Source organism: Acinonyx jubatus, chromosome A2 (assembly GCF_027475565.1).
Source record: "Acinonyx jubatus isolate Ajub_Pintada_27869175 chromosome A2, VMU_Ajub_asm_v1.0, whole genome shotgun sequence".
In the NCBI taxonomy this organism is placed as follows: domain Eukaryota; kingdom Metazoa; phylum Chordata; class Mammalia; order Carnivora; family Felidae; genus Acinonyx; species Acinonyx jubatus.
This window is the reverse complement of record NC_069383.1, coordinates 101,976,055-102,003,611: the sequence shown is the minus strand read 5'-3', so window position 1 is coordinate 102,003,611 and position 27,557 is coordinate 101,976,055. Positions and strand designations below refer to the sequence as shown.

The 27,557-nt window shown below is 53.1% G+C and overlaps 1 protein-coding gene across 3 annotated transcripts in view; it reads right to left on the bottom strand.

Annotated features, from left to right (window-relative positions):
* DDC (dopa decarboxylase) overlaps positions 1–27,557 on the bottom strand; it is an 82,935-nt gene that overhangs the window by 53,120 nt on the left and 2,258 nt on the right. For 2 of the 3 annotated variants that reach the window (XM_027045982.2, XM_027045981.2), the window contains exons 2-4: positions 9,877–10,105; positions 7,029–7,142; positions 4,372–4,491 (exon numbers count right to left, since the gene is read on the bottom strand). In XM_027045982.2, the coding sequence (XP_026901783.2) occupies positions 4,372–4,491; positions 7,029–7,142; positions 9,877–10,077 (435 nt within the window). In that variant the 5' untranslated portion in view covers positions 10,078–10,105. Of the gene's footprint in view, positions 1–4,371; positions 4,492–7,028; positions 7,143–9,876; positions 10,106–21,033; positions 21,176–27,557 lie in introns of those variants that run through there. The other variant, XM_027045980.2, reaches the window with a different exon arrangement.

Sequence of the window (27,557 nt, the reverse complement as noted above, 5' to 3'; positions counted from 1 at the left end):
TGTTCCGCAGAATTTGCAAAATAACCCTGTTTTTATTTTTATGTATTAAAAAAAAAATTTTTTTTTTTAGTGTTTGAGAGGCAGAGAGCGTGAGTGGGGGAGAGGCAGAGAGACGGAGACAGAGGATCTGAAATGGGCTCCCTGCTGACAGCAGAGAGACCAACGCGGGGCTCGAACCCACGAACTGTGAGATCATGATCTGAGCCGATGTCAGACGCTAAGCCGACTGAGCCACCCAGGTGCCCCGGTGGAACCTTGTTTTTAAATTCAGTCATTGTCAGGTGGGAAATGGATGCTAAGAAAGAGGGGAACTAACTTCTAGCAAGTGGCAGGGGGACGGGGCCTCCCCACATTTAGAAGCGATGCCCCCCCCATCTACTGCTCATAATCTCCACCTCTTAAGTAAATCCTAGAGGAAACCAACAAATTGAACAGTATTAACGTTAGAAAGGAAAAAAAAAATAAAAGAAGGTAGATCTGGGTCGACTATGAGAGATTTGTAAGATTTGAGAATTTTGCAGAGAAATACACAATAAAGTAATTAGGCCAACTTCCCCCGCTAACTTCGTTTTATCCTCATTTCCCTTCGCTGACCCGATTTCCTGTTCTATTTTACCATTTCGATGCTTTCACTTATTCTTTTAAGCCAATTCAGATCCTCCGGGGAGACAGGTGAAGTTCGAACATAAATACATTTACTCCGAGTTTTGCCGCTCAAATGCATGGACTCAAATATACACATACAATCTTCTTAACCCGGCCTCTGGGGTGGGTTTTACATTTCTTTGGACCATATTGTCACTAGCGGTCATTTTATTGTAGTATTTTTTAAGTTTGTTTATTTATTTTGAGAGGGGGGAGGAGGGGCAGAAAGAAAGGGAGACAGAGAATTTGAAGCAGGCTCCGTGCTGTCAGTGCAGGGCAGGACGTGGGGCTCGAACTCACGAACCGTGAGATCCTGACCTGAGCCGAAATCAACAGTCAACATGGGCTGGCGATGCTAGATCGGCAGAAGCAGGGAATCCAAGCTCCCTGAAAGCAGGCATGGGGTCTCCCGCTCCAGGGTGGGGGGCTTCCTTCTGCGCCCCACGGCGTGTGTCTCCTGGGTCCAGTGTCTACTCCGTGTCCGAAGTGGACCGCGCAAAGCTTCTTGAAAGGCACGGCGTCCGGGTGCTGGAATCCATCTGCCTGGTTCTGTCCCCAACACTCACGCGGGATCACAGCCCCCTCCCTGTGTGCCACCCTCTGCCTGAGGCCTTGAAACGCACCTTCCCCGCAACCTCTGTTCTCCCCTGAGCCACATGCTAATGAAAGGCTTTGAATCACCAACCGGATTCCTCCTGGGGTCGCCTTTCTTCTCCGTCCTTGCGCTGAGACAAAAGTTCCCCCCTCCACGCAGCCGAAAGTGATTGAACACACAAATTGCCCAACGGGAGAAATTGCCAGTGGGGAGTCCCGAGCTCAGAGGCCCAGGGCAGCCCACACGTTCCAGCTCCTGCGGTGGATCAGGAATTCGAGCAGATTTCTGGCCCTTTGTGGGAAGCCAACAGAGGGAGGAGCGGGCAGAAAGCCGGGGGTCTGTTCCGGGGCTCGGGCCGCGTAATGACACCTCTTCCCTGCAGCGGACAAAGGTTGCCATGGCAAGCCAGCGACACGGCAGAGAGAGATGCTGTGACAGCCGACGCTGGGACCAGAAATGTCCTTTCAAGTGTCACCCTGCACACGGCGAGGCATTGGCTTTTCTTCCACAAGAGCTTTCAAACCCAATTAAGAGACCATTTTCCAGCTCGGTTTGGGCAGCTCACACGACGACTTGCTGTCTGACTCTGTTGCCTGTCACCACGCGGACATCTAGTAGCTGGGATTGTGGCTCGGGGCGGGTGGGGGGCGGGGGGGCTGGGTGCAGCCTCCCCCCGCAGCCCAGCCCCACGGCTGTCACCAAGCTGGGGTGCTCCCGGGGCCTCACAAATTACAGACAATCAACCTTGTCAGTTGCCTCCTGCTGCAAACACACGCGGGTGTCTGCTTCCATTCTGCAAAACTTGGGCTCCAAAGATGACTTGACTCCAAGGGCAGAGAGATGCCGGGATTAGCCCCAAGCAATGTTGGGGTTGCCAGTGTCTCACGGTCTTTAAAGTAGAGATCATGGAAAGACTGAACCCAGGCCAGCATGCACACCTCTGGAGACTCTGACCCAAGCAAACGGTCAGGGACGCTCCTGGGTCCAGCCCGCCATTATCCTAGCCTTGTCTCTGGCGAGCTTGTGCCCTAGGACACCACACGCCCCCATTCTTGGCCCCAGCTTCCTCGCCTATGAAAAAAGTCGTCACTAAAGCCATCCACGCTCTGGGGCACCTGGGTGGCTCAGTCCTTCAAGCATCTGACTCTTGATTTCGGCTAACGGTTTGCGAGTTCGAGCCCTGCTCAAACAGGTTCTGTGCTGACAGCGTGGAGCCTGCTCGGGATTCTCTCTCTCTCCCTCCCTCTGCCCCTCCCCTGCTCGCCCTCTCTTTCTCTCTCTCAAAAGAAAGAAACGTTCAAAAAAGTAATGTCTGCAGTAAACAAAGCAAGCAACCCTCACCACCCCTTGGAGGTTGAAAAAAGATCACATGAAGCCCAAGAAATAAGTATAGGTCATAGTGGGCATTCGGCAAAAAGCTGCTATTAGTGTGAAGGGCACGCCTGAGATTATGGGGTATTTGTAAGCTTGGTGAGAAGTATCAAATTACGAGAATCATCTTGGACGGCTGAAAGGAGGGGAATGAGAAATGGCTTTGGTTGTAAGATCCGACGCCCCAGAAACACTATTTTTGTTTTATTTTGATTTTTTGGTGGCGCATGAATCCTGAATTTGGACTCAGCCCGGACAGCCCCAGGAGGAAGCTGATAATCTTCTTAGAATATTGTTGCCCCTTGACCTAAAAGAGTATTTTCTGACGTGTTATTGATAAAGGGAACAATTTGATACAATGTAAGTCATGTACAGTATTATTATTTTGTTAAGTTTGTTTAGTTTGAGAGAGACAGAGACAGAGGGAGTGGGGGAGGGGCAGAGAGAGAGAGAGAGAGAGAGAGAGAGAGAGAGGAGAACCCCAAGCAGGCTCTGCGCTGTCAGCACAAAGCCCGACTTCGGCTCAGGTCATGATCTCGCAGTCTGTGAGTTCGAGCCCCGCGTCAGGCTCGGTGCTGACAGCTCAGAGCCTGGAGCCTCTTTCAGATTCTGTGTCTCCCTCTCTCTCTGCCCCTCCCCCGCTCATGCTCTGTCTCTCTCAAAAAATAAATCAACATTAAAAAAAAAAAAGAATTGTAAGATAATAGGTCTGTGCCGTTTGGAGCTAACAAAATTTACAGCAGCAAACGAAAACTGACACGCCGGAGGTCAGAAGCCCCCATCTGGGTGGGCGGTCCCAGGACCCCTTGCTTCCTACGCGACTTTGGCCACGCGAGCGGCTGACTGCCCACACATGCCCCCGTGTCTCCGTGTCTCCCTGGGCCGCTGGGCAGAATAGCAGCCGCCATAACGGACTCTCAATTCTCAATCTCACGACCGGGCACTTGACCGGAGGAAAATGAAGTCAGGGAGGGTGGTGGCTTCCACAGAGTCCATGGTCCAGGCTAGGAAATAAGAAAAGCCCAAAGCCCATGTCTCCTCGGTGGCATCTGTCCTGAGGCTCCTGGTGGGACAGACTTCTGACTGTCACTTGCACCTGTCATGTCCTCGAGGCACGCCCCGGCACATGGTCGCTGTCAGTGGTGCTTGTCCAATGGGGAGAACGAATTAGAGGGTGCGGAGAAAAGGCAGCATCTTCGGGGGACCTCGGCTCTCACTGATGTAGTGGTTTCTAGGAGCCTTGGAAGGACGTGGTCACGGCTGCACTCACCACCCAGAGGACGGCGCTCAGCGGTGGTGGAGGTCACGGCTCCACGGCAGATGTGGGCTCAGACCCCGGCTCCGGGACTTCCGGCAGGGGCTGGCGGGCAGGTCACCTGCGGGTCTACGCCTCAGTCCCCCGGCCTGTAAAACGGCGTTAAAACAGCCCGATTCCCAGGCTTTTGTAGGATCAGACGAGCTGATGCCCGCAGAGGGCTCAGGCCTGGTGACAGGCACCTGGAACGCTGCGCGAGCCTCCGCTCGTGTTCAGGGGCCGCCCCTATTCCATCCACCGAGCCTGGGGGAGGGAGTGACAGACACCGCCGGGACCCAAATCCAGATCCAGAGGGCTCCTAAGGGCTCAGCCATGCTGGTTCTCCAGGAGGCGTCCGAGGACGCACGGGAAGTTCAAGGGCCTCTCTCGTCCACCTGCAGCTGTGGCCCCGGCGTGGAGCCCAAGCCCCCCCGGAACGCTCGACGCCCCTCCCCTGCTGCCTTACCTGGATCACTCCACCCCCTTCGCCCGCTTCCCCGGCCAAAAATGCCTCTGGCAGCTTCAGCATCTTCCCCAGCCAGTCCATCATCACCGTCTCCAGCTCTGTGCACGCCGGACTCGCGGCCTAGCGGGGCGGGAGGAAAGGAATCAGCCACCTGCCGGCCCGTGACCCATGGGGACGCGAGGCGGCCCGCTTCCTCACTTCTATCCCTTGGACGCTATCGGTTTCACACCAGCCTTCAGCATTTTCAAAAGGCCCGTCTCTGGGCGGGATTACTGTGCTCTCCCCGCTGGCAGTTCCAGGCAGAAGAGGCAGCCCAGCCGAGACGGGGACCCCCAGAGTGAGCACCAAAGCGGGACCCCTCAAGCTGCCAGCTCTGAAGCACCACCGAGGGCCACCCTGGCCACGTCACACGCCACACCCCTGTTCTGTCTCGCCCTGGAAGGACGGACGCAGCCACGCTCCCCAGATCCCAGAGGTGCCCCAGGAGGGACAAGGGTTTGCGCGGCCCTCTCGGTGACCTCACCGTCCTCCACCCACAGACTCGGCTCCCTGGGGACGTCACCCCCTCTCACCCACCCTTCTCTGCCACAAATCTCTAGAGGCTGGCATCAGAGCAAGGGGCCCAGTCTTACAGAATTTCGGGAGCAGATGGGTTTAGTGCCCCTGCCCCGGGGGCACCTGGGTGGCTCAACTGGTTGAGCGTCCGACTTCGGCTCAGGTCATGATCTCATGGCTCATGGGTTCTAGCCCCAAGTCAGGCTTTGTGCTGACAGCTCAGAGCCTAGAGCCTCGAGCCTGCTTCGGATTCTGTGTCTCCCTCTCTTTCTGCCCCTCCCCCGCTTGTGCACACACGCTCTCCTCTCTCTCTCTCTCTCTCTCTCTGTCAAAAAGAAATAAACATTAAAAAAAAAGGTCCAGTCCCAGATGCTATTCAAAAGCCTGGATGAGCGTCAAACATGTGCTCTCTGCCCAGGACTCCTGCGAGAATGGCCGGGAAGGAAGGCAGAGCCCATAATGCCCCTACCGTCTGGTGCTGCATTCCACCAGCACCTCGTGTGTCCCCGTTTAGTTATCTGTGTATTTACAGAAGGATCTAGAAAGATGCACCGGTGGACCCTCCTCCGTAGTCACAAGAGAGTGCGGTGAGACTGGACGGAGTCGGGGAGGTGGGTTCTAGGTGGCCCGTGTCCTCTGGGAGCCCCCGGGGCAGGTCGATGACCTTGCCTTTTAGGAGCTCGAGCTGGTGCTCTACCATTCCGGACTGTCCCCTGTCATTGCACAGGGGATGGGGCAGGTTGGCCTGGTTTCCACCGAGGATGCACGGAGCACCTCTCGCTAGGTGGGTCTCACTGGGGTGCCAGGGCCACGTGCACACCATGATGCACGGCTGGTGAGAGCCAGATGGTCAGCCCCGGGGGAGGTCCTACCCCATCCCAGCTACGACCAGCTCCAGGCTTGGGAACCTGTGCTCACTGAGGAACCCATGTCCTGGCCAGTACAGGCGAGGGACAGGGAGGCGGTTCTCCAAGCTTCCAGAGAAATCAGAGTGTCCTCAGAAAGAGCACACGCAGTGGGCTAGATGCCGAGTCACCCAGAAGGGACACGATGGCTCTGGACTGGCAGAGGGAAATGAAATCTGCTGCAGCATCTAATAAGAGAAGGCGTTCCTCAGAAGGGGGTGTGCTCGGCAGAGATACAGGGAGGGCACCGAGGCCACCCTGTCAGTGCCCAGGCTGCTGTCCCGGGGGCAGAGGAAGGCCTCGGGGCACCTGCAGAGGGACGGTCCAGAGACCCCCGGCAGGGGAGCCAGGGATGGCTCCCCTGCAATCCTTCCTGGGCGGCTGACTTCCTCCCCCAGCAACTCCGGACGGACAGACGCCCCCGTCTAAACAGCAAGCCTGCCGGAGTGGCGAGCCGGCAGGTGCTGGGTCCTGCTGCTTGGCCCGGCTCGTTCGCAAACTAACGCCTCCTTCATTCACATGCTCAAGGCCAAGTCCGGCACGAGTCAGCGCCCATGCATCCACTCAGCTGCAAGGCACGAGCCAGGTGGCACTCTGGACCCAGAAGGCCAACGGAAGACCCTGACCTTGGAAGATGTCGGCCTGGTGTGGGCAGCCCGGGGCCCCTGAGGCAGTCAGCGCACGGCTCTAGCTGAATCCTTCCAGCAGCTCCGGGGCTGGGGGCAGGGAGCCACAGGCAAGAGCCGGCACCGCCGCTCCGCTGGCATTCTGTCCCCAGATACGGGGCCCTGGGACAGCTGGCACGGAGGCCGGGGCTGGCCCCATTTCCAGGGCCACCTGCCATGTGTCGCTGCCCACTTGTGATGGGCTGGAGGGGGCCTCTCCGGGCACGGCAGCCCTGGCTGCCAACAGATGGGCCAGGACCCCGGCAGCTGCAGAGTTCACAGAAATGCTCTGGGATGCTTGGAAGAATGCAGATTCCCAGGCTTGGGCTGCAGACTCTCCAGGGTCTGGGCTGCGGTTTGAATTCCTACGGCCACCCTTCCGGGAAAGGAGGCTGTACCTCCCTGTGTCCCTAAGTCCCCTAGGGGTCACTCTGTCCAGGGCTGGATCCTTCTCCGCTCCCCACAGGTGGCTGGTCCCCACGGCAGATCCCCCACCACTGCCAGGAGCCCCCCAGGAGCCCCCCGAGCTCACCCAGGAGAAGCCGATGCAGCCGATGGCCCCGCACAGCATGTCCGCGAGCATGGCCGGGTACGAGTTGGCCGAGGGGAAGTAGGCAAAGAAGTAGGGGCTGTGCCAGTGTGTCACCTGCGTGGAGACAGAGACCAGCCCCGCGTGAGGAGGACCCAGGGCCCCTCATTTCCAGGATTCTTCAGCTGGCCCCCCTCCTCCTCCGTCTCCGACGCAAGCCGCCCCCTCCAGCAGCCATGGCTCCATCACCCCTGCACCCCTCGTCTCTTCTGTTCCAGCCTTGCTTGGGGGGGCCCGGGGCCGAGGTGTCAGGGGGAGTGGAGCAGATGTGCAAGGGCACATCCCATCAGGGGAGCCGGGGCTCAGCAAGGCCACTGGGAGTGGGGACATCTAGGGGCGGGCGTGCAGGACTGGCTGGGAATACCCCAGAGTTTGGGAAGAAAATGGGGGAGGGGCCCTTCTTGCATCTTTAATTTGTTCTTGCTGCTGACATGCCTGTCATGCGACAACAGAAAGAATAAAGCCCTCAAGACGCCCTGTACCCCTAGGGATTGTCACAGAGTCTCTACTTGGGGTTGTCACCTCTTTATCAGTGTCCAGGAGACATGACCCAGCCCCCCAGCCGCCCCCAACCCCGGCACGACCCCATCCAGCCCGCGGCAAATGCAGGGATGTTGAAAGCGCCCAGGACTGCAAATCGGGCGGCCGGTCGGATTTTCTGGGTTACCCTAGGCCGGTGACTGCCCCTCTCAGAGCCCCCAACACCCCCTCAGATGGAAACAAAAGGAGTACCGGGGCGTTTCCGCCTCTACCCTTCTCGTGGCCTGACTCCGAACCCCCAAAGGTAGAGGAGGTGTTCTGTCAACACGAGTCACTTTCGTGGTCTGAGGCAAAATGCAAACCCCGTTTCCTTAAGGAACTAGTTACTAACTGGCCACAGGGTCCCCCGTGACACAAGAGACCCCCTGATCGAGCAGGTCGCTGCCCAGGAGCTCTCAGAGAACTGGGAGCAGCAGACAGGATTTGTGCAGACTCCTGGGGACTTAAGACTGGTCCCACAGCCACCAAGGCCACCCCACGTCTGCATGCTGAGCGCAGGCGAGCACCTGAGGAGGACGAGGGGGCAGCGGGGACGCGCCTGGAGCGCTGAGGGGTGGAGGGACGGACACGAGCAGCAGGAGCCCGGGGAGAATGAGGCAATTCAGCCTGGGGTGGGGGCGGGGGTGGCCGGGGGCTCTCAGCAGAGCCACGGAGAAGCCAGCCGGCGGGACGGTGAAAGACGGTGGATGGTCTGGAGCGAGTGAGAAGCTGAGCACAGCCCCAGCCTGGGGGTAGGTGGTGGTGGTCAGGCAACCGAGGCTGGTGGTGGCGCTGAGACGGGCCCAGTGTCCAGGCCCCACGAAAATTTTAGGGGCCCGGAAAACATTTTCATTTCTTTGAAGAATCAGAAGAAAGAAGGAAACACTCTGGGCCAGGAAAGAAATTAACCTAATGCTACTATGTTCTCTTTTAAGTCAATGCCTTTGCAACTGATAAGTGCCCCGTGGAGGCCCCTCCCTGGGTGCCCTCCCTGCCGGCCCGGACACCTGGCCAAGGACAGGAATGACTTCGTTTTGCCTCCCAGCTCAAGCTCGCACCCACACCCGAGATGGATGTTCCTGCACTCGCTCTGCAGACCTGCAGACGGAGTCCCCCCCACCCCACCCCGCCGGGCCTCACCTCCTTTCCCTGCAGCCACACAGAGCACTGGGAGGGCTGGAATCCCACCCAGGGACCCAGGACCTTGCACTGCCCAGCACGGCTCTGCACACTGAACGCCCCCTTCATACCAAGACTTCACGTTCCGCTGTCTCCCACCTTCCCCATGGATGGCATGTTTGTGCCCCCAGATTCCTGTGCCAAAGCCCTAACGCGCACTGTGATGGTCTTAGGAGTGGGGCCTCTGGAACGCAATTAGGGCTCCATTGGACCCCGAGGCGGGGCCTGGGCAAGGAGGAAAGGCCAGGTGAAAATGTGCCCAGAAGGCGGCCGTCCGCAAGCCTGGGGGAGAATCCTCCCCAAGAATCAAATCCGCTGGCCCAGCCCCAGAAGCAAACCTCTGTTGTCTGAGCTGCTCAGCCCCCGGGTGTTTGCACATTTGGCAGGAGCGCCCTCTCGGCCTGACATTTAACCACACCTCCCCTGGAGGGGCTCAGCGTGTTTGCACAACCTCAGGGCGAGATCTGGGATCCTGCACTTGCCTCCAAGCACAAATGTCAAAGGAAACCCCTGGGAGAATGAGAAGTGAGCAGCGGGTCTGAAAGAGGCTCTCTCGGTCTTGAGGAGCAGCCCTGCCCCGGGTCAGTGGCCCTGGGATGCACTGGCTTCAGGGGACAGGGGTCTGCACAGAAACAGAGGCTTCCCACATCTCCAGTGAAATAAATATGTGCCGTCTGCTAAACACAAGAATATTAGGAATGTGCTTCAATCTGAACTTCCTTGAAAACAGCCACCAGGGCCCTGTGTCCTCCAAAGGTCGGATGACTCACACGCACGTACCAGGGGCTCGGGGTGGGACCTGACCTGGGGCTTACAGGGGGGTGGGGCGGGGGGAGAATACTCACTGCCCTAGGAGCCCACACCATCTGGGTGGCGGTCCTGGCTCCACGGCTTATTAGCTGTGTGACCTCAGGCTGATCGCCTAACCTCGCTGGGCGTCAGTTGCCTCAGCTACAAAGTAGAAATGATAAGTCTCTCTCCAGCAAGGGGGCTGTGAAGACCAGGGAGAATAGCACGTGTGACCTGCCCCATGCCCAGTCGGTGCTACCTCACAGCTAGCCCTCCCTTCTTCCAGCCTTGGGGACACACTTACCCCTGGCATGATTATCCTCTCAACGTCATTGATGATGTCCTCAAACGTGTCTGGCTCCTCAGGGGCAGTAGAGGGGACCAGTGACCGAAGGTAGCCAGGCTGCACGTCGGGGTAGACCTGGCGTCCCTCGATGCCGTCCAAGTAGTCCGCCACGAAGTCCGTCATCTCCTTTCCTCTCCTCCGGAATTCGCTTGAGTTCATGGTGCGTGGGCTCCGCCAGGGGCAGGACCTTCACCGCGAGAGAAAATAAATCAGTTAGCAAACAGGACGGCCTCTCAACTGGGGTTGGGCAGTTACCAGCAAGCTGACTGCTAGGACCGCCTGGGCAGTGATGGAACCCCCCAGATCCTGGGTCGGGAGCACCTCCCTCCGTGTCCAGATGGGTGGACGCACCACCGGATTTGGACACGGCAGCAGACCGCTGGTTCTACCGCTCGCCAGCCACTCCCGACTTTTCATCGTCTGCGGCAGTGAAAGGGGCGGGAAGTACACACCGTTTTCCTGGCCCATCCCAACCTTGATGACGACCACCGACCCACCGAGTCCGGCCTCGACCCTTGCGAGCCAGCGGACAGGGACAAGCGAGCGTAACCTTCTGAGCCTCTCTGCCCGCACGAGAGACACACATGGCAATGCCAACCCCTCAGGAAGGCGTGGAGGTGCACTCCCGGCACACGTCAGGCCCTCGGCCCGGAGCCCAGGGGGCGCAAGTTCCCATCAGCTAGTGTCTGCCTCCTTACGATGCCAGCCCAGCAGGGACCGCACTCCTGTATGCAACCTGCTTCTCAAACACAGTGCTGTCCTCCCTCACCATGTCAGTAAAACGCGGGCGATTCTGGGTACTCGTGGTAGTTAGGTTCCACAAAGTCTCCGTGGACACTGAATTAGAGAACATGGGACTGTTCCCGAGGGGAAACGCAGGGTGAGGGTCTTGCGTCTCGGGTCACATTTATCAACCAATCAATACATCACGTTATATAATTATGTTATAAGAAATATACATATATATATATATATATATAGTATTAGAGAGAGAGAGCAGGGAGAGAGAGAGGAAATCTTAAGCAGGCTCCTCTTGGCTCCTTCCCACAACCCTGGGATCGTGACCTGAGCAGAAACCAAGAGTTGGACGCTCGACCAACCGAGCCACCCAGGCGCCCCTTTATGTGTTTCTTAGAGACACTGGATTTGACATTGATTGATTCGCTAAGTTTGGACTCATGGCCAGCTGCTCTGTAACTCATACCTGAACGAAGCTTCCCTAACACAGGCGTTTTCTCCCGAAGGCGCACGGCACCTTGCACATGGAGAACCCCTACGCCCAGCTCCAGCACCTTCTCTCTGAGCCATTTTGTAAACGGCGGCACTACCAAGAGTAACACAGAAGCGTTAATAACACAAAAGGTTTCGCACAACACAGACTCCTGGTTGACACAGGAAGGCGGAGGGCGGGTCACCCCAGCGGGAAACGACCACACCGAGCACCTCAAGTGTGTCATCGGGCTACACGCGTGCACGTTCGGAGCGGTCAGGAAAGCACCAGGAGCGTTGATTTGGGGGCTACAGACGGGTTTTAGCAAGTAGGTGAATTTGCACACGTGAGATCAAAGCAGGAAACTGGGACGACACAGAGAAAACTATTCACCCGGAATCCCGCCGCTCAGAATTCTGATGCATGTCCTTCCAGAACGTTCCCTGTATTTGCAAGAGACCACTGTGTGCTGAGCAAGGGGCGCATTTCTGAATCCCGCCCATAGTTGAAAGCTTTACAATTCACGACTGACTTGCCCAGGGGAGTAAGTGCTGGATGGGGGGTGATTCTAGGCCCTCTGCACACAGCACAGCGGTGAATCTGGGGTCACAACTCCAGAACTTCTTCCATTGTTGCCCGCGGTCCATGCTGGGTGTCTGTGGATTATTTTTTTATTTTTTTATTTTTTGACAATTTGTATGAGGTAAAAGGTGGTAAAGAGAAATGATTCCCTGGACACTTGTTAAACGCAAGATTTTTTTCAAGATTACTGCAACGGGGGAGGGAGACAGAGCTTAGCTCGTAATGCACCAGGACACGTGGGGACTCACAGCCGACAGGGAGGTAGGAAGTAGATGGAACGTTCCTCAGAGCACGTTGGCATGGTGTCCAGGGTGGGGGAAGAAGATATGGAGGGTGGAGCCTTCCTCGACGAGCTGGCTAGCAGGATTCCTCGATAAACCTGGGCTCAGCAAGCCGAAGTGAGCACGAACGAAGACACCCACAGAGGCCTGACGAAAGTTCGCGACAGGAGGGCATCTTAGCAGAGGTGAGTCAGTCTGAGGGTGCCTTTCCATTACTTGGTGCTCTCTCCACGGTGCTCCCCACTGCGTGAGCGGCCCAACGGATGTCGTTGGAAGTTTCCAGCTCCCTTCAAGACGGATTGTTAGAACAAACCCTCATCTGTGTTATCACTTGGGGATATATTTTTTACCTTAGTGAACGAGTGGCAGCGACTGCGATATAAAGTAAGGTTCCAAGTTCTAGCAAGAGTGAATGCGAACAAACCACAGTGATCGCCCAAAGTCCCAGCACACCTTTGCGTTTCGTAAGCTCAGGGCCAAGGAAGGTTCTGCTTATCATCCAGAATATCATGGCCAGACTTTCCAACGGCTCTGAGTGCAAAGCCACAAGGCTTCATCTTCCGGTTTATCATTCCCTGGCCCTGCAGGCTTTGAACTTCATTTTTCGTTGGGAGCAGCTGATTATCTCAAATACTGCACAGAGAATAAAACTTGGTTTTTACCCCGGATCAAAGGAGTTCAGGTTGACATGATTTGAATTCAACTAAAACTGTGTGGATTTGCAGACCTTTCTGCCAGCTTGCTTTCTTGCTGAGCAATTATGAGCGCATGCCCCATGTAGATACATGTTTTTCTACCATGTGATTTCTCATGCTTGTATCGTAGTTCACAGCTTGTCTGTGCTACATTCACAATGCACTTCCACCGTGAACATTTGGGTCGCTCCCATTTTCCCCTGACTTAGGAGAAAGAGTTGGTGCAACCCATTGGCCAACATGGCAGCATTGAGAGCCAAAGGCCTCTGACTCAGGTGTCATTGGCTGCACTACCTGGTGGAAAGTGCCACAGTGGCAAATGTCATCTAAAAAAAAAATCGTGACGGTAACAGCACTACCTCAAAGGACTGTTTTTCAACAGTTTATTCCTTTTGAGGAGAGAGAGAGAGACAGAGCATGAGCAGGGGAGGGGCAGAGAGAGAGGGAGACACAGGATCCGAAGCAGGCTCCAGGCTCTGAGCTGTGAGCACAGAGCCCGACGCGGGCCTCGAACTCATGGACCGGCTCATGGAGCTGAAGTCAGACACGTAACCGACTGAGCCGTCCAGGCGCCCCTGTCCATTTCATTGCAAAAGCTCTACTATAATTGGCTCGGCCTCAGGTCGGTGATACCTTTTGCAGACATTCTCTTCATTTTTTGTCTGACCTAATTTTGCTAGTAATTTTCTTCTGACTATGAGGATTTCACTTTTTAGGTAATCAAATCTCAGTATCTTTGCCTTTATGATTCGTCCTGGGCGAAAGACTACGAAAAACACCTTGCGAAGTAAATGTTCGGGGCACTTGCACTGCTGAGCGGAGGCACGTGCACAAGCTGGAGACCCAGCACGGGGACCTGGGAAGGATGGGGAAAGATGCTTCGGTTCTCGGAGAATCGGCTGCTCCTTTCCAGTGGGAACGAAATGGCACAGACGGACGGCCAACAGGAGATGCCTCAGGAAAAACAAACACACACACCCCGACTTGCCCCCAAAAGAAATTGTCCTCTTCCACCCATAAGATGAGAGCCAGTCGCTATTTTCCAGTCGTTTTGCCACTTACTTGCCAACTGTGTCCCCCTGAGATCTCTCCAGAAGGCTCTTAGTGCAAAGCCACAGAGAATCTTGTGCTCGTTTTGAAGCGGTTTGATATTTCATGCCCCCAAGCCGGGCAAATATTGGCTGGGAGGTGTAGACAATGACAGAGTTTGTGTCTCATGTCTTTCCTGGCCCTCGGAAGCTCTTCCGTGGACATAAGCCGATCACAGGGCTGGCCGGCTGCCTCCGTCCCTGCTGTGTTGCGTGCGGACAAGCCCGGCCTATCCCTGAACTTCTGACTCCGCAGCCCCTGGGTCAGTGCCCAGCTCCGGCCCCACACACTCAGGAAGATATGAGCCCCCTGCTTCCCCTCAGGCCTCCTGCCTGAGCCAGGGGTTGCTTGGTTTTGTGATTTCTCATTCCCCTGACATCCGCTGCTAACTGGGGCTTCTCCACGCACAGTCCTCAGCTGTTGATTTTCTGCTTTCTCAGGACCAATCACTGACCCAGGGCCAGTGACCTGGCCTCAAATGCTTGCTGAGTGAGGAATGAATGAAGGAATACGTGAGCAGATGAATGGAAAATCTTCTGGCCCTCTAAACATTTGGGTTTTGAAATATGATATATGGTACCCTACTCTCTACATTTAAGACAGCTGTAACCACAAGCCCATGACCACGTATCTGCCACAAGAGACAATTGCTCAGGAACAACGGGCCCCTCCCCCGAGAAACCCTGACCCACCCCCACCTGTGTCCCTAATGTCTAGGTCATGCCTAGCCTTGGGCCCTCCAGCCTCAATAACGACTCTATTTCCCCAGCCTAGACCCTGACTTTTCACCTTGGACTTCAGCTTCCCTCTCCTCTGGCCTCAGCAGCCCCCGCAGACCACGGATCAGCCTTGGCCATGGTGGTTTGGCCAGAACCCGAGCCAGGCCCTAGGCGGTGTCTCACAGGTACAGGGTAGGGTGGCCGGGCACCTGTGGGACTGCAGTGATGATGCACTTGAACTGACAGGACCAACCAAGTCGGCAGTTGGGGGGCCGTCCCTCTGGGAGGGCTGGAGACAGGCCGGGACAAGGTGCTCTGTGTCTGTCCATGGTCCTACCTGCTGGTGCTCCCAAGCCATGGTCTTTTCAAACCCGGGGGGCTGGGCACTCAGTCAACCTTTCCTGACCTTCCAGGAAACTTGATACAATGAAGGGTTTACACTTTTTTTTATACTATTCTAGGGAAAACGAACCATAATTATGATGAAAAACAAACGAACAAACAAACCCTTCTGCTTCCGGGCCCATGAGGTTTTGTCTCTTTTCCCCCAAGTACATCACTATCAATGTGGGCACAAAAGTAATTGGGCAGATTTTCCCGAGTCACCTGGTTCCTTGACGAATGTTTTCTCTGTGGGCACAAGAGCATACATCCAGCCAACATGAGGAACGCTTCTAGCCGAGAGCATGAGGAAGTTTCTAGCAATGAGAGCCTTCCAGCAATAAGGGCGACTAGCTCTCAATTTGCCTTAAAAGAGACCCCAAACGCGCCTCTGTAACTCTTAGGACTCTAGGTAACAAGCTTTACGTCCTTTAAATTAGCGTCTTCTTCAGGGACTATGCAGCACATGAAGCATCCCAACAAGCCCCTGAGAGGCCCCGAGGTCACCTCTTCTGTCACAGAGATGCCGCGGTATCTCCTTGCCCTTCCCGAGGCTCCCTCTCAGCCCGGCACAAAGGAGCCGGGTGAAAATGCCCACCTCGGAGCGCCCCTGGGAGATACACGCCCCATATGGAGCTGGCACTCAGGTAAAACATTTTATTAAAAAAATAGGGGTTTGGGTGGGGGCTCGCCTGGGTGGCTCAGTCCATGAAGCATCCGCCTCTTGGTTTCGATTTAGGTCACGATCTCGTGGTTCATGGGATCGAGCCCCGTGTCAGGCTCCGTGCTCAGAGCCGCCCTAGTTTTGCAGGTGGGAAATGTGAAAGGTCAGGGCTCAGAGGTGTCAGGGTCCTTCCCAGATGTGAAACTAGTGGTGCCAAAGCTCAGGCACAAAGCCGTGTCCTTCCAAGCACTCCGTCCTTCACGCCAAAGCGCCCTTCCCTGCGGTTCCAGGAATGAAGTCTGGTACTCCCTGTTACACACACACCTCTGTCTTCCACACGTGCAGTTACTTCCATGTAAATTGGGGTGTCCTTGTTGAAAGAGAGAGAGAGAAAGAGAGAGCACAAGCAGGGGAGGGACAGAGCGAGAGGGAGACACGGAATCCGAAGCAGGCTCCAGGCTCCGAGCTGTCAGCACAGAGCCCGACGCGGGGCTCAAACCCACCGACCGCGAGATCGTGACCTGAGCTGAAGTCGGACGCTCAACCAGGTGCCCGGGACTCTCCCTGGTTTAGAGAATGGTCAGCATCTATATTAGCTCACAGGTACCAAGCACCATGGGAAGATCTTAGTGTCTATTCTCTTCTTAATTCTTCTCAATAACCTTGTTGGGACCATGACCATGCCCGGAGTACATGGCCAGGCCTTGGCACCGGGAGGCTAGGGACACAGCTGGGCCCTGCACTCTGACCTGGTCCCTGATGAATGTAGTGGATTCAGACACGGGCTCGGCCTGTCCCCAACAGCCGTGGCCAGAGTAGGGCTTGACAAACCCGGAAACACGTGGGACTAAAATTCAGGAAACCGGTCACCTCTCTCTGAGCTCCCGATAAAGATTTCCCAGAGGCCGTAGGGATCAAGGCAGCTCGCATGGGGCCTCCCCGGCTTAGCTGGTGGTCATGACACGACACACACTCACCGCAGCTCTCTGCTACAGGCTGACACCCCCCCCCCCCCCCCGCATCTTCAGTTTATTGTATGGCAGTGATCCTGAGAACTCTAAGCAGGCTGCATAATCATTAATCTGGCAAGGGCCCTGAGCTGGCGGGCAGGGGGCTTTCTACCAGGTCAGTTTGGATGCCCAGGAAGCCTCTTCCTCCTGTCTGGCCAGCGCGGCCCGCCTTAGAGACTTGCCCTGTTACACTGTGCAGGATCGGGTTTTTCAACTTGCAATTCCACGGGCTGTGCCCTTCCTCCCTAGCAGCCGTGGGCAGGAGAAAGAACGTGCATCCGGGATCAGAGTAGATGGGCTTGAGTCCTGGTTCTGCTGTAAAGAGGCTGCACCACTGACACCAGATTCCTGGTCTCTCTGCACCTGCTCCCTCCCCTGTCAACCAGGCAGGGCCGCGGGACGCTGCGGGCAGTCTCTAAGGCTGTCTGCGTCTGCCATCTGTTGCCACTGATGGTGGGAAATCAGCACGTGTGAAAGGAGTCCCAGCCCGTTCGGAATATCTGGCGGTGACAGAACCCCAGCGCAGCGTGGGAGAAACGGGAGGAAATCCCCACCCGGGACAGATCCAGCTGCGGGGATGGCCTCGCTCCTTGGACGGGAAAGAGGAGGGAACTTTGAGCGGCTTCTCGATCATGCGCTGGCTAAAGAACACCTGTCCAAGTGTTTTCCTGGCCTGCCAGTTCTGTACGGATAGCAGCCATGTGTGCCACGATTTCACTTTTAGTCCCGTGGTCAGACACTGCTGCTTCCACCTACACCTGTGCAAACGTATCGCCACGTAATAAACAGCCAACTGAGAAATCGAATACCCTACGCGACTTCAGAGGGAAAAAACATGTTGGCCACAAACCTGTTGATATTATTACGGTGTCCTGACCTCAGATAATTCGTACAGTTGTCATCAAGGTACGTGTATTATTTGGTCATAATACAAAAAGCAAAAAAAAAGAGTGCACACTCTCCTCTTAGTAACACCTGCCGGGCAGGGCTCACAGTGTCCCTGAACACTGTCCCACCTCCCACGTGCTCTGTCCCTTGTCTGCGTGAAGGTGGCATTGCCGTGAAAAATGGCATGTCGCTTCCTTTTCCTACTGAATTTGTCCCCCAGAGATGTCAACCCCCGAATGGAAATCAGGAGGTGTAAGGCGTTCGGTTCTTTTGCACATTGTCCATTTCTTTCCAGAAGACCCAGGATGACACAGAAACGTCACCCACCCGCCATCAGCCTTGGCAAGCACGAACACCCCGTCTCCGCTAGCTTTTCTCATTTGTTCACGTGTGTTTCTGCTTCCAACTTTTTGTTTTTTTTTTAATTTAACTCGAAGTTAGTTAATATATAATGTCATTACATAATGTCATAATGATTTCAGGGGTAGAACCCAGTCATGCATCACTTACATGCAACGCCCAGCGCTCATCCCGACAAGTGCCCTCCTTAATGCCCATCCCCCACTTAGCCCATGCCCCCACCTCCCCTCCAGCAGCCCCCCCCATTTGTTCTTTTTAAGAGTCTCTTATGGTTTGTCTCCTTCTCTCTTTAATCTTATTTTTCCATCCCTTCCCCTGTGTTCATCCGTTGTGCTTCTTAAATCCCACATCTGAGTAAAATCATATGATCTCTGTCTTTTCCCTGACTTATTTCACTTAGCATAATACCCTCTGTGTTTGCTATTAAACAGTTTTATGCAAGAAAGAGCCAGTCAGTCCAACTTGAACTACCTCCCCTCGTTTTCCATTTTATTTCAGTGCATTTCCAGAAGAAACTCTTCCTTAAGAGAAAGCGCCTCTCCTCCCCCTTAAAATTCTCACCCCCTTTCCTCTTACTCTCTTGCAGCCACATTAGCAGTTCACAAAAGGCCACGGCCATCTGCCCTTTTCCATAGACCTGAGACTATTCAGTGCCATTCTAGCTGGTTGCTTCTTTTCATTACAGCGGTCACATCCCGTGGCCACATCACATATTGATTTATCATCTATTCCAAATATATGACACCTGCCACTGTGAGTCGATTCAGTATGTTTTGGCACACTGTTTGGGAAGCCTCCATTCCCCCCCCCCCCCCCCCCCCCACAAATCAGTTCAGTGGTAAATCCTGAGTCCTCAATTCACTGGGAACTCCCCATTACTCCTGGGGGGTGGCCGCTGGCCTGTCCCCGGTGTTGCTAAGAAACCTGTGTTTGAGGTTACTCCAAGTTCAAAGCCCAGAAAATGCTGCCCCTCAGTTGCCACATCCTATGTTCAGAGAAACCAGATGAATCTCTGTTGCCTAAGTTCTGCTCAATTTGTCATATGCCTTATGTCATTTAGCAATGTCGATGATCCTGCCCAGAGTGTTACTGCTGCTGCGTGACCAAGGCTTAGGGGGGCTGGTGCCCCTGATCACGGCCATACAACCCATCACGGGAGCAGCGGGTGCTGGCGTTTCTGATGCTGAAGCCAGCCTCCTCCCCTGACCTCTGTGGCCGGGTGGCCATAGGCTCCTGCACGGCCCCCTCCCTGTGCCCACCCAGAGGGGGCTCTGGGCCAGGCTGGGGAGGCAGCGCCTGCCCCCCCCCACCCCAGAGTGTGGTCTGGGTGTTCCCCGTTCACCACGTGTGATAGGCGGTGTCTGACCTGAGCCCCCAGCTGGGCTCAGCCCAGCTGAGACAGAAACGGGCAGAGGCTGTACCAGATCTGCAGTCCCCCATGCCCCCGAGCAAATGCTGCGACAGTCACTACACACGGGGCACCGGTGTGAGCACTGAAACTCTGTGCTCTGAATCCTCACGATGGCTTTGCAAAGTAGCAAGACTATCCCTGTTCTGGAAAGGAGGAAGAGGGCTCAGGGAAGCCCACACGGCTCACAGGTAGTTTTACTCGTGGGTGTGTGCATTCAGAAGCCCGGACGGGTCCCTCCGACGGCCCCCTCGTGGCCCGAGCATCCCCGTCCAGAAACGCGGATGAGCACCTTGAAAATTTCAGGACCTCTCTCCTCAAATATCCACAGAGCCATGGGGCGCCTGGGGGAGCTCAGTCAGTTAAGCGTCTGACTTCAGCTCAGGTCATGATCTCACGGTTTGTGGGTTCAAGCCCTGCGCTGGGCTCCGTGCCCGTGCTGACAGTTCAGAGTCTGCCTGGTTCTCTCTCTCTCTCTCTCTCCCTCTCTCTCTCTCTCTCTCTCTCCCCCTCCTTCCCTCTCTGCCCCTCCCCTACTTGTGCTTTCCCTCTCTGAAAATAAATAAATAAACTTAAATAAATAAGATATCCACAGACTCTTAATTTTCCTGGAGTCTTTCCCCAAACTCGCCACCAGACGCAAACGGAGTTTCCAAACGTCACAGGGGAAAACCTTCAGAAGGATCAACACCTTGAAGAGGGGGAAACATAAATAACCACCCCCCACCCGTTTATTTGAATCTGTAGGGGGTTGGCAGGATCTTGGTTTTTTGGTTTTTGTGGGGGTTTTTTTTGTAATTATTATCATCAAACTGGCTGCTGCCCGAGGCACACCCACCGCGTGCCCAGAAGAGAGGGAGCGGCCACAGTCAAGGACATGATTTTTTCCCTTTCAGAACCGCCCTCCTCAGCTTGCCTCCATGTTAACTGTCCTAGATGTCACCTGTCTTTGCCCGGGGGCCTCACGGGCCACCCTCGGGCAGAAAGAGCCTGTGTCTCGTTGGCACCCTGGAAACCCACAGAGACCAGCTTTGATGTCGCAATGGGACCTTAGCCTTCGTTCTCTTCCGGAGGCAAGATCCTGCTGATATGAATGAGAAACCAAGCACAAGCACTCAGGGCTTGAAGCCTTTAAGAGAGGAATAGGATTGGGCGGGGGGGGACTCATATCCTTTGCTCGGATGTCCCTCGGAAACCGGAGAAAATAATACATCCCGGGCAGGGGCATTCCCACCTGCAGTTGGCATGCTGATTAATTCTATAGCTCTCATTATTGACCGCCTACTGTATTCCCCGGGGGCCACTGACAAACATCAGAGCCGGTGTTTATAAGCATTTTGAGGGAGGACTATTAGCGGTCCTTGGCACTGAGGGCAGGAGCCTGGGGGTAGGGGGACATGTTTTGCCCGCCATGCAGACAGGGTCCTCCTTCCCCACCCCACCCCACCCCAGCCTCCCTGGGCTCCACATACACCACGGACCAGCCCGGAAACTCATTTCCACTCACTTTGTTATGGCTCAGAGAACACCGGCTAAAAAAACCATCCGAAGTTTCTGTCTCTTTACCTGACCTGTTGCTCAGAGACACACGAAAAGGCAGGTGACTTAGGTTGGCACCCATTTCAATAAAAAGTCCCTCTGGTGTGCCCCACCGGCCCACCGCCCGATGCCAAGCCGTCCCGGCCAGAGGAAATCAACCAGGCTGGAATGAACAAGCCACGTCCAGCCCCCCACCCCCACCCCACCCCAGGGTCACAGCCATCCAGGAGCTGGAATTCTCCAGGGGCTCTGGTGACCCCAGGCTCTAAGGACAAAGAGCAGTACTCACAGGCAGCCTTCTCTCTCCTCTCCTCCGTGACAGTTAAAAGGCACAGAGGATGCAATCACCATTTATATAGACAGTGTCCGCCTCCCCAAAGCCAATCAGAGCGGCTTGCTCTGCCTATTTACCCGGCAGCAACATATTGCAACCTCTCCCGCCCTCCTGCTCTCCACCCCAGACTTGAGGGCTGGGTGGGGGCGGCCCAGGGCCAAAGGATGCAGCGGAACCTTGCAGGGGCCAGTGGCAAGAGGCCACAGGGAAAGGGCTCTATGTTCCCAGTGCTCTGTGTTGGATCCGGACTTCTGCACACCCTCAAGGCAACCCCCTGGGAAACTGCAGGCTCCCTGGCTCTTTCTCGGGGCGAGGGAGGACCCAGGATAGGCAAGATGAGTCAGGAGGATGCCTTCAGGCCAGCCCTGGGCCATCAGTTTAGTCCAGATCAGAGAGAAGCTGGGGAGGTGAGGATTTGAGCCAGGTTCCTAGGATTCAAAACCCTGTTCTCTCTCATTCTCTCTCTGTATTTTTTTTTTAATTTTTTTAATGTTTATTTACTTTTGAGAGAGAGAGAGACGGAGCGTGAGCCGGGGAGAGGCAGAGAGAGAGGGAGACACAGAATCCGAAGCAGGCTCCAGGCTCCGAGCTGTCAGCACAGAGCCCGATGCGGGGCTCAAACCCACCGACCTTGAGATCATAACCTGAGCCAAAGTCAGACCCTTAACCGACTGAGCCACCCAGGCACCCCAAGATATATTTTCTAATGCTTTGTCATGGTGTAGAGTAATGCACTTGGCTTTTTTTTTTTTTTAAATTGAGGTATAATTGACATCCCAAAGTATGATCCTTTCAGGTGTACCTTGTAGCGATGGGACATTTGCAGCCATTGTGAAATGACCACCAGGGATGAGTCTAGTTACGGGTGTCGCACACCAAGTTGCTACAATGCGACCGACTGTGAGCCCCCACGCGGTGAGTTACATCCCTATGCGCAGCTCAGAGTTTGCATTTCCGGACCCCCTTCGTCCATGCTCCCTCCTCCAGCACCCCCTCCCTTCTGGAAATGCCAGTCTGTTCCCTGTATCTATGAGTCTGCATTCTGTTTGGCTTGGTTTCCAGATTCCACATATTAATGAGATCATGTGGTTATTTATCTTTCTCTGAGTGGCTTATTTCACTTAGCATAACGCCGCAAGGTCCATCCACGCTGTTACAAGAGGCAAGAGTTCTCGGGCTCCCTTTCTTCTCTGCCCCCTCAGGCAGGCTGGTCAGTGAAACACGAGGGACAGGGTTCATTTCTCTATCGCGGTGTGCGCAGAGCCCTGGGAACCTTGGAAAGGGGCCTGGCAGAGCTCACTCAGATCAGGAGGGGCAGGCAGGACTGTCTGCTCCTACGACACATGTGTGCATGCACATGCGTCCACCGCACGCACATACATACAGCTCATGGTCAGGGGCAGAGGCCTTGAAGCCTGCGGCAGGAGGGCAGCGGGGCTGTGGGGGGCTGGCGAGGAGCTCCGAGCCCGGTGCGAGGCTCCCACCCTCCCTCGGTGGCTCGGTGAGGACAGGAGGCTGTTCATCCCCCGGCACTGAGATGTGCCCCTGCAGACAAGAGGCAGGCGGGACCAGGCGCTCTGAGGGCAGAGGGAGCGGCAAGCTGGACAAAGCTGGCCGGGCCCACGGCAGGTGGCTTCACGCACAGGGGCTCCAGCAAGGGGCCTGGGGTCTGGAGACCCAGCAAGGGGTCTAGAGAGGGCCACTCCCAGCACCCTGCTTGGTAAACCCTGGGTGAAGACAGGAGGCGATGCAGAGAAGGATACAGGTATGGTGAGGGGCTGACCCCAGCATGGACCTCAGGCCAAGGGGGTGTGAGAATCGAGTGAAATCTTCCATTCCATGAAGAGTCACCCTCATAACACCTAGCACTTATAAAGGCTTTGTTACAGGGATTTCTACAGAAAATCATTCATTCCCTCTCAACTACTTTACAAGGTAGACATTCTCATCGCCATTGCATGGATAGAGAAGCTGAGGCTCAGAGAGGTTAGGCCATGAGGCAGAGTCACACAGCAAGCATCTTCCTTGCCAGCGGGCCAGCATGCCCTCATGCTGGACACGGCAAACCTACTTGCTGGGAGGCAGACCGTGAAAGAATAGACAGAGGGAGTAATCCACAGTTGTCAATCAATGGTGACCAGCGCTACAAACTCGAGAAGAGGGCACAGCCCAGACAGGAGGCTGGAAGCCGGGGACCCAGCCAACGTTTGCAGAGAAAGCAGTCGCCAGAAGGTTTAAGGCAGGGCCCTGGCTTCAAAACATCGTTGCTACAAAACGGGCTACACTGGGCTTGCACCTGTCTCCACCGCCTGTGAGGTATTATCGGCGGCCAGCTTCTTCGCCCATCCACAGTGATCGTGGCGAGACAGGACTTACAGTAGGAACCGGAAGACAGGAGAAAATCTAACAAAACCTAACAAAAGACGTGCAAAACCGGATGAAGAAACTTATAAAAATCGACAGGAGCCATTACAGTAGATCTAAATAGATGGGAACTGATGTCTGTTCACGCATAGAAACATCCACTTTCCTCAAACCGATTTGCAGATTCGATGCCATCAGAATCTAAATCCCAACACAGATATCTGACGACAAAATATAAATGCAAGGGGCGCCTGGGTGGCTCAGTCAGGTAAGCGTCTGACTTCAGCTCAGGTCATGGTCTTGCAGTTCGTGGGTTCGAGCCCCGCATCGGGCTCTGTGCTGACAGCTCGGAGCCTAGAGCCTGCTTTGGATTCTATGTCTCTCTCTCTCTCTCTCTCTCTCTCAATAATAAATAAACATCAGAAAATTTTAAAAGGTATATAAATGCAAAAGCAAAGGTCTAAGAACAGCTAGCATACTGTCGAGAAAGAAGGACATTACAGCCTTGCTCTACACTTATGACTGAGGAAGCTGGAAAAATGTCATGGCTTTGATTGCAAAGGTAGACACCTGACCAATTAAACAGAATAGACAGCCTGGAAAAAAAATCCCGGAAAGATATGGAGAATTGACAAACATGGAATTATAGATTGATAGAGAGAGAACACGTTATGAAACAGTGCCGGGCAACTGGTCAACTACTTGGAAAAAATGAAATTAAACCTGCCCCTCAATCCATATACAAAAAATAGGTTTCTGATAGATTAAAGCCTTCACTGTGAAAGGCAAAATTTTTAGGACAACAGAAATATATATTTATGGCCTTGGAGGGGAACGATTTCATAAATGATTCGCTTAGCCAGCTAACCATAAAAGATCATCAAGTGTCACTACATTACTGTTGAGAATATCTATTCTGCAAACTGTATAAATTAGAAAGAGGAGGGAGGCATTTAAGATGCATATTGCTAATTACGGGTTAGGCTTCATAAAATTAAGAAGACATTTCAATAAAAGAAAGACAACTCAATAGAAATACAAGCACATATCTGCAATGGAAAGGAAATGTCTCCTAAATATGTAGAAAGATGATCTTTCTTGTTAGTGAGAAAAGAAGGTAACTGTTTATTGGTAAAGTATAGAGTTGCAATTGATTTTGTATGTTTCATCCTTTTTCCGACCACCTAACGACATTCTCTTAAAAGTTGTAATAATTTGGGGCGCCTGGGTGGCTCAGTCGGTTAAGCGTCCGACTTCAGCTCAGGTCACGATCTCGCGGTCCGTGAGTTCGAGCCCCGCGTCGGGCTCTGGGCTGATGGCTCAGAACCTGGAGCCTGCTTCCCATTCTGTGTCTCCCTCTCTCTCTGTCCCTCCCCCATTCATATTCTGTCTCTCTCTGTCTCAAAAATAAATAAACGTTAAAAAAATTAAAAAAAAGTTGTAATAATTTGTCTGTTAATTCGAGGTGGATTTCATTGCAAAGGACCATATCACCTGTGAACTGTGATAATGTTCTTTCGAGTCCTTTTTCTTATTTATTTTTCTTGCCTGATTACACTGTCTAGGACTGTGCTCTCCAGTGTCATAGGCACAAGCCGCACCTGCCTAAGGGCCCCTTGAAACACAGCCAGTGCCACTGAGAAAACGAATGTTTCATTTAATTTTATGTAATCATTTACATTCAAATCTCAAAACCGAAGCAGTGTAAAAATGTTGCCTGTTACACGATTTGAATGTAGGACTACATTTCACTTTGTTGTGTTACATAAAATCTTTCATTCTACTGCAGTGCATGTAGATTTTTTTTTTATTTTTATTTTTTGGATTTTTAAAAAATTTTAAATGTGACTACTGGAAAACTTAAAATTTCAGGTTCTATATGTGCCTGGCCCTATTTCCTAGATGTCCTTCTGTGACACTGTTGAACAGAAGCAGTTGTGGTGAATGTCCTCACCTTGTTGGCTTTAAAAAGAATGCTTCTAACATTTCCCTAAATGACAGGGTTTTATTGGAAATTCATTATTAGGAGGTTTCTTCTATGCCTACTTTTATTATAATAAATTGATGTTCAATTGTATCAAAATAGTTTCTGCATCTAAAGAGAAACTCACGTGGTTTTCCTCCTCTAAATTGTTACTATGATAAATGTCATTAACAAGGTTTCTAATTTTCAAACATCCATTTATTCTTGGGATAAAACTATGGCGAGTTAACTGCATGAATTTGTACTTCTTTCTCACGAATAACACTGTAATTTTTCCTGCTAACGTGGATTTTCTCTGGTTTTAGGGTCAGATTCTGTGGTCGCACAGATTGGGGATAATCCCTTCTTTTTTTAAATTCTCTGAAGCAGTTTGTATAGTTCTGAAATTCGGCATTATCCAATCACTTACAGTGTGACAAGTCACATGTAAAAATTATTTGCCCCTCCTCCTATGTTTGAGGAAATATTTTTAACAAATCAATTTATTTATCATTTGGGACCATTCAGTAAGATTTCTATTTCCCCTTCGTGCTATGTCAGCAAATTTTTAAATTTCAGGACAAGGGTTTGTCTGTTTTAATAATACACATGTTACCATTTTGCTTGGTTGAATCTACAATGATGTCCTCTTTCCTTAAAATTTTATTTATTTATTTATTTATTTATTTATTTATTTATTTATTTATTTATTTCCCTCCCTTTTCTTCATTGGTTAAGGTTGGCAGAGCTGCTTTTAGTTTATTAGTCTTAAAAAAAACTTGCGGCTTTGTTGGTCTGTCCTAATCTACCTTTATTTTCTTTTTCGTTGATTTTTCCTCTTAAGCTGAATTATTGCCTGCGTTCAACTTATCTTCATTCTGTTGTGATGTTTCTACCACCTTTAGCTGAGTGATTGGCTCGATTTCTGTCCTTTTTCAACATCCAATATCAGCATTTAAAACTAGATGCTTTCGGGGCACCGGGCTGGCTTAGTTGGTTAGGTGTCCTACTCTTGGTTTCAGCTCAGGCCACGATTACAGGGTTTGTGGGATCCCTTTCCTCGTCGGACTCGGCACTGACAGCTCAGAGCCTGCTTGGGATTCTCTCTCTCCTTCTCTCTCTGCCCCTCCCCTGCTCCCTTTCTCTGTCTCTCTCTCTCTCTCCCTCTCTCTCTTCCTGTAGCCTGCTCATGTGTCAGCGCTCTCTCTCTCTCAAAATAAATAAATAAACTTAAAAGAACTCCAGACATGTATAGCAATTTTTACTTTTTTTTTTTTTAATATAAATTGAATTGCATTGAATTGAACTGAACTGAATTGACTTGAATTGACTTGAATGGAATGGAATTGAACGGAATAGAACTGAACTGGGGAGAGGACACGCTGGTTTGATAGCGATTCTGTGACAGGTGTTCAGACTTAAGTCTGCTGCTGATACATCCTCAATTTTTGTAACGTTTCAGGCGCACTTGAGAAGAAAGCATTTTCTTTTTTTTTTTTTCTTTTTTCTTCTTTTCAACGTTTTTATTTTTGGGACAGAGAGAGACAGAGCATGAACGGGGGAGGGGCAGAGAGAGAGGGAGACACAGAATCGGAAACAGGCTCCAGGCTCTGAGCCATCAGCCCAGAGCCCGACGCGGGGCTCGAACTCACGGACCGCGAGATCGTGACCTGGCTGAAGTCGGACGCTTAACCGCCTGCACCACCCAGGAGCCCCGAAGAAAGCATTTTCTAACTATCCGGCGCGGGGCTCTAGTTAGGCCCAATAAACCAAGATGGTTACTTGTTGAGATTTTCCACATCTCTACTAATATTTTTGTTGCCTTGATGAGCCTTTCAGTTTACTATCATTACTAATGGTGTGTTAGAACTTTCCATCATGATGGTGAATTTGTTGATCCGTCCTTACACTTGTGCCAAGATTTGCTTATTGTACTTCAGGTATACTTGCGTTCTTCCATCAGGTTTATACAGTAGCAAACTACATAAATAGATCACTTGTTGATGACCTGGTTCAGCGTGGACACACCGTCGTTCTTTGTCAGTCTCGCCTACCGTCGGTGTTTTCGAGCCCGCCCCCTGCCACCAGAGGCCGGGGTGCAGCAAAACTCGGGGATGGCATCCCGTGCAGATGGCGATGTCTCTTCACACGC